The sequence below is a fragment of the Terrapene carolina genome, unplaced genomic scaffold, assembly GCF_002925995.2.
Source record: "Terrapene carolina triunguis isolate 2854851 unplaced genomic scaffold, T_m_triunguis-2.0 Scaffold130, whole genome shotgun sequence".
Classification (NCBI taxonomy): domain Eukaryota; kingdom Metazoa; phylum Chordata; order Testudines; family Emydidae; genus Terrapene; species Terrapene triunguis.
This window is the reverse complement of record NW_020664481.1, coordinates 4,330,396-4,348,958: the sequence shown is the minus strand read 5'-3', so window position 1 is coordinate 4,348,958 and position 18,563 is coordinate 4,330,396. Positions and strand designations below refer to the sequence as shown.

The window sequence follows — 18,563 nt, the reverse complement described above, 5'->3', positions numbered from 1 at the left end:
GCAAGTATCTGTGCGTGAGTGTGCAGGTACACGCCTACCTGTGTGTGCATGGTGCAGAAATCCAGGCTGAGTTACCATCCCGCAAAAGGAACTTGCTCACCTGGATTATGTGACCTCCCCTCTAAAAAGAAAACCACGTTCCTTACGGACACCCAAGGAGGGAGGGCGGTGGAGGGCAAGGTGAATGTACTTTTGGAGCAGTGTGTGAGATGTAACCAGGTCCCCACAACAAGGTAGACATAGGAGTGTGAATAGCACCTGTGTGATATGTGGTCTTGAAGGTGGTTTTTTGCAGATGGTGGGTGGGGGTTATTTTTAAAGATTGATTGATTGATGTGACGGTAGCGCCAGTTTGTTCCAGGCACTTTACAAACAGAGGGAGGCACAATCCCTGCCATGTGCAGCTCAAAACCTGAAACAGGCTAGCGGAGGAAATACGTTGTCTTTTCTTATTATTATTGATTCAAACCCCACCCCCCAGAATTTTTTTCCCCCTTTTCTAGCTGAGCAGTTGGGATTGTGCAGAATTTCTGGGCAGGCTCCAAACAGGTGAATTTGTCGAGATTCGAAGGCAGCGAAAACTGAGCAGAAACCTTTCTGTAATCAGCAATCTCCCCTCAATTTTCTGCCCCACTTTTATGGCACTGAGGGTTGCTGTTTATTTCAGTCTCTGCTGCTGTTCTGCAGTTTATTAAGAGGCGGCGCGGGCTGTACACATGGGGGTAGGTTTGCTTTACCTGCCATGGCATGGGTAGCTCAGAGGATGGGCAGAGAACATTTTGAAGTATGGAATAACCACTCCCTGAAATGGGATTATCAAATGTATTAGCCTCTCCAGCTGTCGTGTTCCCTTCAGGTCAGACTGTGCAAGTGGAGGAATTTTGCGTGATCATGTGCAAAGCTACATTAGTACCGGCTAAGTGCAAATCAACAGGAAACTCTGCCTCACTGAGGGCCCAGGCCAGTATCCAGCCCTTAGCCCAACTGACTGGACTGTGTGCTGGGGATGTGTGAGGGAAGAAAGCCACTCCGTGGCTGGTACTCCAGCCTGAGGGCTACAGAAACCCCTTTGGCTGCTGCACTGCCTGCCTATGGTGGGTGGATCTGCAGTGATGTGCATTCGCTCCCTCGCCCCCAGTGCATCTCTGTGCTGGGGCCCGGAGCCCTGGCATGCATTCCCCAATGCCTGCGCTGCCTTCTCCCACCCTGTGCTACGGAGCTGCGTTGGTTCTGCTGAACCTAAGGCCCTCCGTTGCTCATGGAGGTGGGCAATAGTTTCCCCCAAATATAGGGGCCAGGCCAGAGCCTGCTGTTGCCCTGTTTGAATGTACAACGGGGGAGGCAGTGCACAGGGGTCTGATTTCCCAGGAGGGACCTTTGCATACAAAGAGGCAGATCTAATACTGCATTTCTTGACACTTCCCAGTACATACGTGAGGTGAAATCCTGGCCCGGTTGGAGTCAATGAGAGTTTTGCCGTTACTGTACTTTCACCGGGGCCAGGGTTTCACCCCTAATCTCTTTAATGGAGACGGAGCGTTCTAATGCTCAGTTGCTGCTTGCATCCATTAAACTCCAACTCCTTCTATCCAGCCGGGCCGGAGGAATGCTGCCTCCCCTGATACGTCCCTTGTCTGCACACATCCCTCAGTGCCAAGAGGCAGCGCTTTCCTTTAACCTAACAGCGTCCTTCCGTAGGCAACCCCACCCCTGCCCCCATCCCCCTGGATTCCCATTGTCTGGGGAAAGACGGATTGAGAACGTCAGGTTTTTCCCTAGCAAAATGATCCAAGCCCCACATGGGCTGGTCCCCGTCAGAATTCTAAAGCAAGCTGAGAGCTGAGGCCCCTCGGCAGGGCTTTGCCTAAGAATTAAATTAACGGGGAGCCCAGGTTGCGTGGAATGAGGGAGTGCAAAGAGAATGGGAAAGGAAATCACATTGCAGGATTCACCCTCCAGTTCAAAGCTGCAACTTGAGATAAACTGGCCCCCTGTTCTCAAAAAGCAGCCATCTGAATTGTGCACAAAACTCCAACTTTCTAGCCAGCTTGCAATTGCACGTCTCTGTGCCTGTTTGCATGTGCAAATGCAGGATTTGCGCTTGCAGTTTAGGCGGCTGACGGTATTAGGATCTCTGTTATGCTTTTATTTAAAAAAAAGGTATTCTGTTTTCATCCCCACGAAGGACCAGATTCCCCTTTTGATGCACTGGGGTGTGTGTAGCTCACTAAAGCACTCCCTGTCTCCAGTTTAAAATGCTGGCTGGAATTTCCATTGGAGTCAGAGAGAAATAACCCTCCAATTCCCATTGAAAGTCGATGGGGATCAGGTACCTACGGCCCTTGTGCTTTTGAAAAGCTCACCTGCTGTGGCGTGTGTGGAAAGGGATTCTTCTACCTCCCAGTCTTGGCAGTGTGAGTTTGCAGGAAGGTTCTTGCACTTGCAGGGAAAGGGCTGGTGCTTTCCCTCTCCCACCTCTCTGCTCTCTTGCAGGGGGCGATCTCGGAGAAGCTGACTTACCCTTGCTCTTACTGCGAAGCTGCCTTCACATCCAAAACCCAGCTGGAAAAGCACAGGCTCTGGAACCACTTGGATAGGCCGGTACCAGCTAGCAAAGCAGAAAACAAAGTGCAGAAAGCCGTTGGCAAGGCCAGTGGCAAGAAAAGGTACCGGCGCGTGGCTTAGCTGCTTGCCAGTGTCTTGGGGAAGGCTGGGAAGAGAGAAGGGGAAAACTCCCAATTCCCTTCCCACTGGCCACTGGGGTGCAATCCCGATTGGCCGTTGGGTTGGAAGAGGTGTCAACAGCGTTGGTTTCTTGACTCCGCTTTACATGAGCCCTCTATGCTTTGCCCTAGAGCTGCTGAGAGTTCAGATTCCCCCACCATCCATCCCAAACAGGCCAAGGTGGAGAAGACTGTGGTCCCCGAGAATGGAGAGTGCCTGGTGGAGAGCAGGAAGAACAAAGTATTTCAGATCAGGGCAGCGGAGGCCGTAGCAGCAGCTACCCCGACGGCCAAGTCTTCGAGCTGCAAGGATCCCAAACAGCAAGGGGGCATGCGGGCTTCCCTCCAGGAGGAGGACCCAGAGAGGATGAAGCACAGTAAGATTAGAGCCCGGGGCTCCGTTGGTTCAGGAGGCTGGAGTGGGCGGTGTCCCAGGGCGAAGGGTAGAGTCACTCCCGGTCTCCGGGACAGCAGTGTGATGGAGGGTGACTCCGTTGAAAGCCATAGCCTCGCTCTCCGTTTACACTCGTGCATCTGGCCCCCGGGGAGCAGGACTCAGTGAAGCTGCGTAGCACAACCACAGTCAGAAATCGAAGCCACGTACACGGAGCAGTCAGTCGGAGGGGAGCGTGCCTGAGACTGACATGGGTCGGGACTGCATTGGGGCTGGAAAGTGGGGCTGTGGAGTTCCGCTCCCACAGCACTAAGGAGACCATAGGTGCAGAAACCGCGTAGGGGGCTGGGGGGCCATTAGTCACTCGACGCCAGGTTGGTCTACAGCCTTCAGCAGTCAGATCTGCCTTATGATGATAGGGATCCGAGGGTTCGGGAGCAGACCTTTCAGCTGCCATGGGATCTGGAAAGAAGGACAGCACCTCTAGTGTTCTACGAGGGAGTCAGACTGAGGGTCCCATCCAGAGCTGCTTCATTTCAGGGCAGTAAAGCCCCTTGCGGGGGGGAGGGTAAAGTAAGGTTGGATCCCTTACTGCTCACCTCCTGATCCAGAGTTCATCCAGGTGCCTTTGCCCCGTGTGTATTTAAATCCACGCTTGCAGTGCAGTTATTTGACCAAATTTTTATCTCTGTTTTCTCTCTCTCGAGTCAGGAAGGAAACAGAAAACTCCTAAGAAATTTACTGGGGAGCAACCGTCCATCTCGGGGACATTTGGATTGAAAGGTAACATACGGGGCAGCCCTGTTTCAATTCCAGAGCCTATAGCTTCCCACTGTGTGTTTCCAGAATACTGCCCCTCCTCCCTGCTCCTGTGAAGGCAGGTATCTGTGATCTCTTCATTACCCAGGGCACCCTGAGCAGAGCCTCCAACAGAAGCATTGGTTAGACTCTGTATCCAAGATGGGACCTAAAACTTCACCTATGAATGGCTTATGACTGAGATGATCTTCTCTGACCTGCCACCCAAAAAAGGAGGGATGGGGCCGCACCAGAAGTATGGCTGCATCATACTGCCTTTGATTTAATATTCTACCTGCAGCTCCACCCCGAGTATGCTCCAGCATCCTCATCTCCTTCCCCATCTCAAATGTCAGCAACTGGGTACAGGATCCCTAGTGCCCTTAACAGCCAGTTGGGGCCTGGAGTTCGCGGGACATTTTTGCATCATTTTTGCACACGAGGTTCCTGCCGTTGCCTGAGCAAATCAGACGTCTGTGCTCACAAATATGCATTTGCACTTGTAAATGCTCAGTTTTCACATGTAACTCCTCCCGTGCAGGCATGTGCAGAAAGAGCATGAAACAGAGGCCTAAAAATGCACATGGCTCTCGGGACTCGCGTTCTAAAATTCCAGTCTGCGGGTGTTGGACCAAAACGTGATTCTGGGCAAACAGGTCTTGCTGCAACCCATATCTGTCCCTATTGGCCAGATTTTCAAAAGTGGCCTTTAAAACTGTATCTTCCATTTCTTGCACAGACCCTGGTGGGTAACCTGCCTGTTAACTGCCCACACAGTGTGAGGTTTTGCATGTGCAGAGCAGAGGGGCATCAGATGGAGCTGTTATTATTGCTATATATTTGTTGGTCCATCAGCTGCTTGTCTGGCACTATACAGTCCATAGGGGAAGACACGATCCTGGCCCCTTTCCTCGGTGGATTATGGCCCAAAAGAATCACATAAGAAGTGTGTCTGGAGGGACCAGAATGAAAAGCGAGGAATCGCTTGTTCCGAGCACGGAACAAGATGCAAAGATGAGGTGGGAGAAAGGACACAAAGGCATGATTAAGCAGGGAAGCTGGACCGAGTGCCGTTGGCTCTGTGTATATATAACTCTGCCTGCTAATCCCTTTTCCACCAGGAGCAAATGTGTTTGCCTTTGCAGTCAGACTTGGCAACACGGCAGCTCACTCAGCAGCGCAGGTGGCAGCAGCCTGGTCTCCCGAGGGATTTCGGTTCCCACGTGTGCCTGGCACTCACTCTTACGCTAGCCCTGCTCTGTGCTCTCCTATTCCCAGGCAGTTTCACAGTCTGACAACACGGCCTGTTTAATGAAGTCCCAGGATTCATGATGGCAAATTTTTAAGGCTGTGGGGAGTAAAGATCCCATTTGTGATCCCAGAACTGCGTTATTTAATAGTAGGGACTCTGGCTTCCTTTGGCGAGCAGCTCCCCAAAGCTGTCCCCTGCATGCGTCTCTCAGCAGAAACAGCCCTTTAATATTCCAGTGTCTCAAAAGCAGGGGGAGGGATAGCTCAGTGGTTTGCGCATTGGCCTGCTAAACCCAGGGTTGTGAGTTCAAGCCTTGAGGGGACCACTTAGGGATCTGGGGCAAAAATCAGTACTTGGTCCTGCTAGTGAAGGCAGGGGGCTGGACTTGATGACCTTTTGGGGTCCCTTCCAGTTCTAGGAGATGGGTATATCTCCATATATTATAATTATAATTATCCTCTTTCAAATTCCTCCATCAGGCGTCAGGTAGAAATCCCTCCCAGCGTGCTCCCCTCACCCTCCATCCCTTATCTGACTGTCCCGTGCTCTGTCTTGGCTTGGAATTTCCCAAGCTGTAAACTCTTTGGGAACAGGAAAAGTGTCTTGCTTTCTGTTTGCAAAATTCTAGGTGCATGCGTGATTCAGCATATCATAGTCATGGGTCAAATCCTGCCATTGCTGCTTAGGCAAAACTCCCATGGACTTCAGTAGGCATTGTGCCGAAAGGACTGCAGGATTTTTGCCTAATGAATCAGTTAGATAACATTCACCAGAAGAGCATCCATCAAACCTCGTTGTCTCAAGGCCCCGGTTTCACGGTGTATGTCTTTAATAAAGGTTGCTCTTCTTCTACAGGCCTGGCAAAAGCAGAGGACAAGGCAAAGGCCCATCGAGCCAAGAAACTGGAGGGGACCAGCAACACGGATGAGCTGAAAAAGAAGCCTCCAGGAGCTGGTGTGAAAAGGGAGGCCGTGTCGCATTTATCCTCGGGTGAGGCGTGAGAATTCCCCGGCCTGCTGAGAACTGGGTCACTTGGTGGTAACCTCCCAAGAGTGAGGGAGGAAAAACAAAGCAACAGTTTGGTTAATGGAGCTCGGATAATAAGAGACCAAAGTCATTTTGCCTGAGTGAGGAATGATTAGAGGTTAAGAAAATGTTTTGACACTTGTCTCGGTGCTTGGAGCACTCAGAAATAGCTTATTTTTGAACCTTCCCATTCACGATAGACTCAGTTCTCAATGTGGACTTCGGGGTCTTAGTGACATTGAGGCCCAGATCTCAAGCCGAGGCTGAGGAGTGCTTGGCAGAGCTCAGGAGAGGGTGACCGAGAAGATTATGCCGCTGTTTCACCCTCATGATCCTGGGCTGGTCTCCATTGTTCCAGTTCCCCACGACAATTTAGAGCAGCCAATAGGCTGCTCTGAGTTACCCCAGCTGCACGTGGCCCTAAGGGGCCATTTTAGCAGCAGGCCATTCAACAGCGGGGTGAGATGTCCTTGCCACAACCCCTTTCTCTTGGCATTTTCCCCTGCACCACCCACAGGGAGGGAGGGAGGGATAGGAGCCACTACAGCAGCTCCCAGTGATGCTGCTGCATAGGAGAGATTGCCCAGTGGCCAGTGCAGGGAAAGCATCACAAAACTTCCCCAAGGCAGCCTCGAATCTGCCCTGGGGTTTCAAGTAATGACACTGTAAGCCATGGAAAATGACATAGACCCAAATCTTGCCCCTCATGCATGAAGTCCCTAGCCAAACTCCCACTGACTTCAGTGGGACCAGCGTCTGGACTATCGGCGGCGCTTTGTGCACAGTTCTTCCACTACGAACTGAATGAACATACCGACCATTTTCTATCTGGAGCCTGCGTTCCTGAGTTCTTCCTCAGGCAGCACTTGCTCTCACTGGCAGTCTTGACAGCGAGAGGCATGCAGGAGGTGCAGAAGAAACACAGCTGCAGTGCTTTTCACTGATTGCACATGCAAATAAGTGGCTCTCTCAGCTCATCACAATGCGGAGACATTCAAATAAACAAACTCAACGGGCCACATGCTGACCATACTTCCCCGGCGTAAAAGCAGAGTCACCCTATCTGAGTCAATAGAGAGACCTCCAGATTTACATCCGTCTGCGATCAGAATCTGGTCTCCTGTGGGGTTTTTTAAAATCTCATATCACACATTTAAATAAACACACGTCAGAAACTTGGCATGCAGACAGTAGCTGCCTGTGTTTGTGCAGGTGGCAGAGATACCAGTTACAGAGCTTACGCGCACACAGTCGGTTTGGAAGCCTGACGTTGACGTTTATGTTTCATTCCTTCGCTGAGTTTCTCTTAGGGGAGATGAGTTGTTAGGGGGAAGGAAGGATCACTGTCAGCCGCTCTAGGGGCCATCTGTCTAGTGGTCCCAGCTTTCCTCTAATGGCCTGCTAAACGCTATTATACCGTTCACCCACTAGGTGGCATTGTGTGTAAAATACCTTCTTTAAATGAACCTCAGCCCTACCTGTCAGGACATTAAAGGATCTTAAACACACCAGGTGTGATCATCATAAGCAAACTCTGTAGCCAGTCCGTATCTGGTACAGGGACATGACATGGTATCAGGAGCAAACTAAGATCAGAGACAGAAGGACCAAAGCAACAAAGGTTGCAAGATCTCATCAACATGCCACTCTTCAGTGCCCCCCAGAGAACTTCAGCCTTGATAAGCCTTCCCAGTGGACAGACTGGAAGCAGCGTTTTGCAAGATTTCGAACTGCAAACAAACTCCGCAAAGAAACTGGAGATACACAGGTATCTTCTTTAATTGATGCTATGGGGAAGCAGGCAGAGCATATTTTTAAACCCTTTGACTTTACTGAAGACCGTCACAAAGATGTCTATGAAAGGGTTCTGCCTATATTTGATGCAGACTTTGTACCTCATCGACATGTGTTCACCAGAAAATTCAAGAACCAAGGGGAAATGTTGAATGTTTTATAAGAGCTCTGCATACATTGGCTGAAAACTGTGATTTTGAGCATGCAAAACATGAGAATATCAAAGAGAGACTGGTTAGTAAGTTAACAGATAAAAACCTTTCACAGCAGCTACAGTTGAAGAGAGATTTAAACTTAGCTACAGCTGTTCAGATAGTAAAGCAGTCAGTATTAGTGAAACAACAGACCAAAAGGCAGAGCACCCCGAAAACCCTGAAACTAGCTTAGAAGCTGTGAACAGACACTTGAGAGTTAAAAGTCATTATCCTACAACTCCTGAAGGAAGGTGAGAGAACTCCCAGGCTAAGAGGGACAAATTCCAGCCTCCATGCACAAGGTGTGGGAAAAGTGATATCCCAGGAGATGATGCATGGCCAGCCGGAGGCGCACGGTGTAATACATGCACGAAATATGGACATTTTGTGGCTGTTTGCTGCACCGAAGCAGTCAGGGAGTTGACTCGAATTACAGACAATCAAGAGGCATTGTTTCTGGGATCTATCACTTGTGATGACACGGAGCCTGCCCGGAAAGTGAAATTGAATAGTCACGACAGAACTATTGACTTTAAAATTGCCTCAGGAGCTGATGTCACAGTCATCTCAGAAAGGACTTACAATCACCTTCAGCCTGTCCCAGGCCAGAGCTGAAGTCACCTGACTCAGCTCTGAGTAGCCCGCCAGGGATTCTGAACTGCATGGGCCAGTTCATCACAGAAATAATTTACAAAGACAAAAGCTTTGCAGTCAGAGTGTGTGTGATCAAAGACCAACAACCTTCTCAGCCGAAAGGTGTCAGCCAGGATGGGCCTAGTAAGAAGGGTGGAAGTCGGAACTCTATAGAGGATTTGTTGATACTGAACTTTTGAAAGGAGATCCAGTTCAAATCAACATAAGAGACAATGCTGAGCCATACAGTGTACAGACACCACTTCCTGAGAGATCTAGGAAGAGATTAGCTGCAGATTTATGCAGATTCTGAGGACATAATTAGCTGGTGCTTGTGGACTGTTTCCAGGTATACTGAAATAATGTACTTGAAAGTCGTAACAGGTTGCAGTGTTATTGAGAAACTGAAGTACCGCTTTTGTTCACTTCAGTATTCCAGAATAACTAGTGACGGACAGTGGACCACAGTTCACTGCAGCAAAATTAGAGTCATTCCAAACAACACATGATTTTGATGCTATTACTTGGAGCTCACATTACCCACAAGCAAATGGAGAGGTGAGAGAGCTGTACAGATAGCCAGGAAAATCCTACAGCAGGAAGATCCATTCTTGCTCTTCTGAGTTACAGATCGACACCAGTAGCGGCTACTGGATATAGTCCAGCACAACTCCTGACAGAAAGACATCACAAAAGTTCTCTTCCAACTTTGGAAAAAACCCTATCTCCAAAGTGGCCAGACATGAAGAGAGTAGCCAAATCAGGTAAAAAATCTAAAAGAGCTTATGAACACTTCTACAGCAGATACCACTCAGAGAATTGCCACAGCTAGAACCGGGTGACCATGTTCATGTCAAATTGGATGTAGAAAAAGGATGGGCAACGCCAGCTGTCTCAAAGAAAAACTCGATCATATGTGATCAAGACCGACAGTGAAGAGTTCAACAGAAACTGTTGATGTCTCCAGTTTGCTCCCCAGAAAGAACAGCACAGAGCAACACTACAGATGACAGATGCAGAAGAAGAAGAAGAATCCAGGATTCCAACCCAACCACAGCCAGTCATTGCAACTAATGGACAGCCAGATGAACAAGTTGTTACATTTTTGGGTCATGTAATTAGAAAACCAGGATGATTCTGCAACATGCAACAGATTGATCTGTACTGAACTACAGAGGTAGCAGATAATGTAACTATGGGAAATGGTAGGCGTGTAGAACTTAAAGGGGGAGATGTAATGGAATGCTAAACTGCATTGTACCGTTCAGCCCCTGGGTAGCGCTGTGTATGAACTACCTATTTAACCAAGTCTGAGCCATACCGGGCAGAGCGTTAAAAGGATCTGATGATGATCACACCTGGTGTGTATAAGCAAGCTCTGTTGCCAGTCCATATCTGGGGGACATGATTCTGGTCTCCCCCTGTTCATCTCAACTTAACCTGAAATGAGTCAGTCAGCTCTTAAACTCCAGGGCTTGCAGTCTTCCTTTGTCTCCCTCTGTTTCTTAGAGGCATCCCGGTATGGGGCTGTTACCCCTCAGCTATCCCAGTCCTTTCGGCATCCCCATCTTCCTCTGTTCTGCTTCCTTTATAGCTGGGCTTGTTTTCCTTCTCGGTCCCAGCTGAGGGTGCATGCCTCCACGATCGGCAAGTCTGCAGCTGTGCTCAGCCTGGTCTCCTCTCCCTTCGGCCTATGCTCGTTATGGGGTTTGTAAACCCCATTGCAATCACATGGGCTAGCAGCCTGACTCGGTGCATGAAACAGGGACGTCCTGGTGCATGAATTACCAAAGTGCAGAAACTTCCCAACAAGACCAGATATTGGAAATATATGTTTTTCCCCATTGCGCACAAAAATGGGCATGCAAATCAAATGCCTCTGTGCAAATGGCTCCGTTTGCCCAAGCCGTTGCAATAATTTTACGTGCAAATTAGGCACCCAACTGCATTTTTGCACCTGTAATTTTGGAAATGTGGTCTGCAATTTGGGGGCTTTTCTATGAATGTTTTGTTGCATTTGACAACTTCAGCGGCTTCCAACCTTTCGAACCTTGATGTTTCTCTTATTCATGAATCCTGGAAAGGGCTTTACTCTGGAAAAAGTGTTGTCCCTCTAGCACCAACCTTTTTACTTGTTTTGCCTTTCTTTCCCCCTCTAGCAAACCCAGAGGACCAATGGCAGCGGGAGATCAATGAGAAAGGAGAAGTTGCCTGTCCTACGTGTGGCGTTATAACCAGGAAAACCATTGTTGGGCTCAAAAAGCACATGGACGTCTGTCAAAAAGTAGGTGCTTGCAATGGTCAAGTTGAGCTAATTTATTCTGGTGGGGAAGCAATTGCACACCCTAGAATGAAATTATTAATAATAACAAATACCTACCTCTTACGTAGCACTCTTCATCAGCAGACCTCAGAGCGCATCACAATTTTTAATGGATTTATCCTCACAATACCCCTGTGAGATAAGGTGATGCTATTGTCCCCATTGTTCAGATGCGGAACTGAGGCACAGAGAAGCTCAGGGACTTGCCCTTGGTCACATACAAAGTCTGTGGCAGTGCAGGGAATTGAACCTGGGACTCTCAAGTCTTAGGCAGGTGCCCTAACCACTGGGCCATCCTTGCTTCTGTTTATTAATTAATAATTAATTAATCTTCTCTAAGGCTACGTCCTCACTACGGGGGGGGGGGGCGATTTAAGATATGCAAATTCAGCTATGCGAATAGCGTAGCTGAATTTGACGTATCCGAGCCGACTTACCCCGCTGTGAGGACGGCGGCAAATCGACCTCTGCGGCTCCCCCATCGATGGCGCTTACTCCTACCTGCGCTGGTGGAATACAAGCGTCGATTCGGGGATCGATTGTCGCGTCCCGACGAGACGCGATAATTCGATCCCCGAGAGATCGATTTCTACCCGCCGATTCAGGCGGGTAGTGTAGACGTAGCCTAACTGATATTGGTGCTCGCTAAACCTCAAGCTGTGGGACACCCACTGGTTGTCTCCAGCGAGCTGACTAGGCACTTTAGGCTGGCTTCTCCGCCTTCAAATTAATAGATTTTTAAGGCCAGACATATTAATAGCTGCTAAATTAATAGATTTTTAAGGCCAGACATGCCCATGGAGATCATCTAATCTGACCTCCTGCGTAACACAAGGAGTTTCACCATGGGACATTCGTGCACGGAGCCCAATAACTTGTGGTTGTGGTCGCGCACATCTCTCAGAAAAACACCCCGTCTGGATTTAAATTGTATTTAAAATAAGGCAAACACACACTCAGTGCCTCAGTACTATGACTTTTCCACATGGGATATTGTGGCCACAGGAGACCTTAGGCATTGTCAAGGGGTGGAGGTGGTTCCCTGGATAATGAACGCAAGTGGAGGTGTGGATGAGAGCATCTCTGTATTGAAATGTGGCCCGTTAATCTTCAGTCTCTGAAAAACCAACGTTTAAAACGTAAGATAGGTGCCCGCTTTTCAAACTGTTTAGGCATGTGACTGCACCTGCAGCGTTTGTGCCTAATTTGTGTGTGCAGGTACTGCCCTTTAGTGCACACGTTGGATAATTGCGGCGGTTTTTCCAGGCAAATCCCCAGTTTGGACACACAGTTGCAGTAATTACACACATAAAGGTGCCCCAAAAGTTTGTAAGAAACTGGTCCAGTACATTTTTGCATAAGCTGTTTTCTTATTGTCTGGACACAGCCTTCAGTTACAGCTGTGTAACACCCCCGCTGCATGCATATGCATTGATATGCGTGCTACTGAGGCCAGACTTTGGGGCAACTAGGTGTGTTTAGTAAGCCTGTCAAAGTGCTGTTGGTCAGTAATGGTACCGTGAAAAACTGACTCTCCTCTGCGTCAGCATCCATCAGACAAACCGATTCCATCTTCATCAGGCTCCTGGTGGGTTAGAAATAAATCCATTCTAAGAGAAAGATGACATAGGATCAATTCCGACCACTGGCTCCGTTGAAGTCAATTGCAAAACTCTCAGTGGCGTCCGGATTTCATCCATTCTCTGTTACATTTACAGTGTGCTTTGTGAAGGTCTCCCTAGACCAGTGGGTAACATAAAGGGCCATGAGACCGGCCAGCCTGCTTGATGTGTGAATCCATGTGAGGGCAGTAAAACTTGCCTTTCCGCGTGTAAACAGGCGTGTGGCTGTGCAGATCAGGTAGCTGGGCCTCTTGCTGCCTGCTGGGCCGTTCCAAGGGGCACCATCCTGTGGTGCTCGCTGCTAGCCCAGAGCTGGCGCTCCCAGCACTTCTGGCAGAATTTAATCTGTCGATTTGGGCGTGAGTTAGCCATGGTTTATGATTTGCAGTGGTGTTGGAGCCATGTTGGGTCCCAGGATATTTTAGAGACGAGGTGGAGGGGATGGGCAATATCTTTTATGGGACTAACTTCTGTGGCTGGAAGTTTTGACCTTACATAGGGCTCTTCTTCGTGGTTTCCGATGTCGGAAAATCTCCCGCGATGGAATTATAGACCCAGATCCTCCGCTGTGGCTGAGGAGCTCAGCTCAGGATGGGGGTGTAAAAGCAGCTTTCTGCTCTCCCGATCCTAGCCAGCTGTGGGCGCACCTGGTCCCCAGTGTAGATTGGGCCTGCTCTGACTTGAATCAATTTCCAGTAGCCACAAGGGCCTGATATGGCAGCCAGAGATCTCCTGGGCACTATGCCAGTAGCCAGGAAAGGAGGTGGTTTAGGAGCTGGTGTTTTGCTACTGGGTAATCCCCCTACACTTTATACAGTTAGATGGCTAGCTGTTGGAACGACTGGAACCATGACATGCATTGACTTTTCATTTTGGTGGCTATCTAGACTTACTGTCTCTTGGTTCACGGTGGTGCGTATTTGCCTCTGGGGTCGATAAATCTTGATATTCACCTCAGTGGAAGTCAATATATGCTTAATTGCTTTGTAAATTCTGCTTGTCCATCAGCAGGTTAGCAGTTGCAATGCAGAGTAGCTCATTTTCATTGCATTTTTTAACAGGCCACATGTAATGCAGAGTCAGGGGTCGTATGGCAGAGTAATCGTCTCATGAAACTATTCTGCTGATTAAATCTCGGTGACATTTTCAAATAGTTCTTCAGTTTTGGACAGGCCAGTAGCAGAGGGGAGTATATCACATTCCAGGACTCATCATGATTACAGATGTCTGCAGAGTGCAGTCTCTACGAGACCAGTAGAGCTACGTTTTGTATCCCTCTAATGAGCTGAACTGAGACCCCAGGTCCAAGCGCACCCAAGTCTGGGGGGTTGAAAATCCAGGCCTGAAATCAAACTTCTCCAAAGTTTGGGGCATGAGGATTAGAAACCCACATTTGGTGCATTGGAGAGAGAGGATAAAGCTGCCCGCTCAGACTGGGTCCCAGGGCTGGGGTTCTGATCTAAGGTTCTGGTTCAGGTCCAGCATCATTCAGTAGCTTTCAAAATGTCATCTTGCGGGGCCTACATCAAGTGTTCCCTGTTGGGTTGAGGCAGAATGCACTCATTGGGAAATCAAAAATGAAACGGCCGGCGTGGTGACTCTCCTTCAATCTGTTCAGCTGCAGGATGCCTTGAAATGTCAACACTGCAAAAAGCAGTTCAAATCCAAAGCTGGGCTCAACTATCACACCATGGCTGAGCACGTCAACAAGGTAAGGATTCCCGGAGCACGCACTGATCTCCAGTTTTCATTCTCTCGCTCTCTCCGGGAGATGCAGGTGAAGAAGATGAATAAAGAAACAATTCTTCTTCTTCTTTTTTTTAAATGGTGAATTTGGTGCTTATGGAAACAAAGGACTGGAAGCACTGGCTTTCCACCATCCCACACACAGCTCCCAACGTGTACCTCAATCCAGATCTGCAACATGCCCTGATTTCCCTGTACTGCGCACTGTCAGTCCTTAACACACAGCGTATATCCACATATACAGCATGGACACCCACTGGACTCCGCGCGTCGTAGCGTGACCAGAAAAGACTAAAATTGTGGAGCCAAATTTTCAAAGTGCCTAAACTCTGCCTCCAAAATTGGGCTTGCAAAACCATGGGAAATGGGTAGTTACTTACAGGAATCACATAATTGGGCATTTAACCTCCCACAGGGCATGCAACGAAGTCTACCTCGGACATGCAAATGTGGGGTTTGCACAAGAACTTCTCTGTGCACACAAAAGCTGGCAGGCACAAACTTTTTGAGGCCGCTCTTAAAAATCTGGTCCTGTATGTTTCTGGGAGACCAGGGCAAGGCATAACTGTATTTTCTGTATGTCCTGAAGTTACCAATTCCATATTGCGTTTTTGTTGTGAATCCGTCTCCTGTGGTCTATTGTAAAAGCAGATTTTTTCACTTATGAGTTGCATATGTATTTTCAAATTAGCCGTTTGCATGCAAACACATGCTAATTGTATGGGCAAATTAAGCAAGCGGTTTCAAGGGCATTGAAACTATGGAAAATCCAGCCCATGAATTTTTAACCCAAGACTCTCCTCTAAGAGCTCAGAGAGAGTAATTCCTTGTGAGGGCGAAGTTTGAGACAGCACTCAGGGCACAGAGGACACGAGTGAATGGCTGACTCTGTCGCTTCTGTTACTTCCTTGTTTCCAGCCTGGTCCTGTGGAAACCGCTGGAGTTGGTGAACAGGAAGAGCGGGAAAGGCTGAGGAAAGTGCTAAAGCAGATGGGGAAACTGAAATGCCCCAACGAGGTATAAGAACAATTCCTATTTATCGTTCTGCAAAAGGATGAAAGGAATAAAGAGCCCAGATACCGAGGCGGCCAGAGACGTCTCTGTGACTGTGGGCGTTTTAAAATGAATTCGCTGCAGCTCAGTTCTCCCCGGGGGGCGGGGGGTGCACTCTGTGTCAGTTCCTGGCAGGAATGATCACGGAAACAGGGAGGTTGAGGAATATTCACAGAAGGGGAATTCCCAACTGGTAAACTCAAGTATCTGCCCCGAATCTCCTCCAATCAGGGAACAGAAACATAACACATGTGGGCCAGCATGTCCAATCGTATCTAACCCATCCAGTGGGAATTTTGAATACTTGCGACCAACGAACTGCTCACAAGCAAGCTCTGGGGCAAGAATTAGTCACTGAAGTTCTTCAGTGAATAGCTGCAATTACATGTACAGTGAGCTATTTGCAGACACGTTGGGAACAGGGAAAGGGGCAAAATAACTGGCTGTGAAGGGTTTGCCAGGTTGGTCCCACATGCAGCAGTTCTTTCCACCCCAAGATGTACACTTTTCAGCCTGTCTGTCATACGTGTTTCTGAGACTCCTCGCACCTGGGTGCTGAAGTGCTGCAGGGGGCACAAGTCAAGCCCAGACTGGTCTCCTCCCTCTATTTCTCCGTGTCTGAGGCTAAATGTAATTTTTTTAGGCTATTTTGGAATGAACATGTCCATTGGGCAGGCCAGGGTCCCGTGCCTTTCCATTTACTTGTGCGTGCTCTAAACAAGCGGAGAGCTCGGGTTGCTCTGAACCCAAGTCTCAGAATTGTGCCTTTGATGGGTTTGGTGGATGGTACAAAATTGTATGGGAGGTGGAGCGCGCCAGCTGGCAGAGCTGAAATCTTAGAGAAGTAAACTAGGACAGATTCCCCAGAAAGTGAGGAACATCTGCTCCATTCCCAGGGTGACAAGCAGAATGGGTTTGGGACACAACATCCTTGCGCAAAATGAAGGCCGTGATAAGACACCTCCCAGACTAGCTGGAGAGAGGTTGCAGGGATGGTGCAGCTGCCCTGTGGTTCACAGCTCCCACAGGAGTTAAATGGGGAAGTTCAGGGGCCATGCCGTGGAGGTGCAGAACAGCGTGGTAGATGGTACAGATGTGTTCCTCCTTGAAATGTTGGCGTGATGGTGCTATGATCCTTTCAGCCTGTTTGCATGTATGTACGGTGAATGCACCATCTAACCCTCTCTTGTTCCCATCTCCATAGGGTTGCACAGCCAACTTTTCCAGTCTGATGGGGTACCAGTACCACCAGAAACGGTGTGGGAAGCAGCCCTCTGAAGTGGAGAAGCCCATATTCACCTGCCCACATTGCAGGAAGAAGTATAAATCCAAGGCGGGACATGACTACCACGTGCGGTCGGAGCACACTTCTTCGGTGAGATTCAAGAGCAAGGCTGATCGTTAAAGCTTGTGTCTCTGTTCACTTAAGCAGATAGTGCGGTAGGTGCAGCAAACCCCCAAAGCCCATGTTATGTTCATAGGGCAGCAGGAAACTCTCATTACAATGGGGCCAAACTGTCCCTGACTTCTTTAAACACGATCTTGGGGTTTTGAGACAGATGAGAAAAGTTCCGGAGTGGAACAACGAGGGTCAAATGAAGCTTGAATTCTCTACTGTTGTGTACACACGTCTCACTGCCCATTTAAATGTTCAGCCGGGCATGTAATTTGAACGTGAAACTATCCTCTGATAGGGCATGAATCCACCCCATCACAAACCCGAAGAGAGTCCCCAGTGGAGGCTGTTCTTGTGAGTGACTGCTGCTCAGTGTGAGTAAGGCTGGTAGAACTGACTTCTGAGGGTCTATCTATACTGGAACTGGAGGTGTAACTTCCATCTTAGCTCCACATAGACATGCTATCGGTGAGCAAGCTAGTGTGCTAAAAGTAGAAGTGTAGCGGCGGCGTGGGCTAGCTAGGGCCCCGGGTGGGATTGTACTCACCCAGCCTATCCCACTGCCTGCACCAATGTGTCTACATGGCAATTTTTAGCGCACTGGCTTGATGAGATCCACGTGAGCTAGAAATTACACCTCCAGCTCCAGTGTAGGCATACACTTAGTCAGTGTTTCATACATTTTGTTGAACTCTACTGATCGGACAGTCACTCACTGCTGTAACTTGCTCAGACTGAGACATTAATATATATGGGAACACGGCTAGGGTTAAAAGAACATCTCACTAAAGAAGTTAGACTTCTAGCTCGGTTAAGAAGGAAGCGTCACTCCAGTTGGAGGGCCAGATTTGCAGCCTCCAGCCTCTAACTTTGCATGTTTGCGGAGAAGGCCTGGGAAAGGGCCCTTAGCGTTTTGCAAGCCCAAAACTTACCCGTGTGTGACAGTTCATTTGCAACATGCACTGCAATCAGCAGTGTGTGCAAAAGCTGGCGTACAAACACGCAGGCCCTGAAAGCTTCCAAAGGCAAGATCTGAACTTCCCTGCACCAGTGATAAGAAGGCTTTCCTCTCACAGCTGTTAGCCATTCTCTTTCCTAATCCTTTCCATATTTCAGCCTCCCGAGGAGCCAAAGGTGAAGCCAGAGGCCAGCCCCGTAGAAGATTTTGAAAGGACTCCTAGTGGTAGAATCCGGCGCACATCAGCCCAAGTAGCGGTCTTCCACCTGCAGGAGATAGCTGAGGACGAACTGGCCAAGGACTGGACCAAACGAAGGATGAAGGACGACCTGGTACCTGAAACTAAGCGAGTAAGAACTCCTGATTTTTCCTGCCATTACGCTAGGTGTGAGTGGAGACACTGGGGTGCCACACACCTCTACATGCCAGGGAACCGGTCTGACAGCCGGAGTGGATCATTTCTCCCTTATTTAATAAAATAATAGTGCTGGTGTGTGGGCATCTGGATGCACACAGGTGCACACTCGCTGACCCTCGTCTCACCCTCACCAGCTTCAATCCAAGGCAGGACGCGTCTCCACGCTTGGCTGAGAGGGAGTGGGACTGGAGGGAGCTGGCGGGAGGGAGTGGGACTGGAGGGAGCTTGGCTGA

At 49.0% G+C, this 18,563-nt stretch overlaps 1 protein-coding gene across 1 annotated transcript in view; it reads left to right on the top strand.

Moving 5' to 3' along the window:
* ZNF512B (zinc finger protein 512B) overlaps window positions 1–18,563 on the top strand; it is a 60,197-nt gene that overhangs the window by 22,981 nt on the left and 18,653 nt on the right. Inside the window, exons 5-13 of the mRNA XM_026652827.2 lie at window positions 2,494–2,666; window positions 2,856–3,100; window positions 3,829–3,900; window positions 6,023–6,157; window positions 10,974–11,098; window positions 14,378–14,470; window positions 15,424–15,522; window positions 16,763–16,933; window positions 18,071–18,262. Of these exons, the coding sequence (XP_026508612.1) occupies window positions 2,494–2,666; window positions 2,856–3,100; window positions 3,829–3,900; window positions 6,023–6,157; window positions 10,974–11,098; window positions 14,378–14,470; window positions 15,424–15,522; window positions 16,763–16,933; window positions 18,071–18,262 (1,305 nt within the window). The remainder of the gene's footprint in view (window positions 1–2,493; window positions 2,667–2,855; window positions 3,101–3,828; window positions 3,901–6,022; window positions 6,158–10,973; window positions 11,099–14,377; window positions 14,471–15,423; window positions 15,523–16,762; window positions 16,934–18,070; window positions 18,263–18,563) is intronic.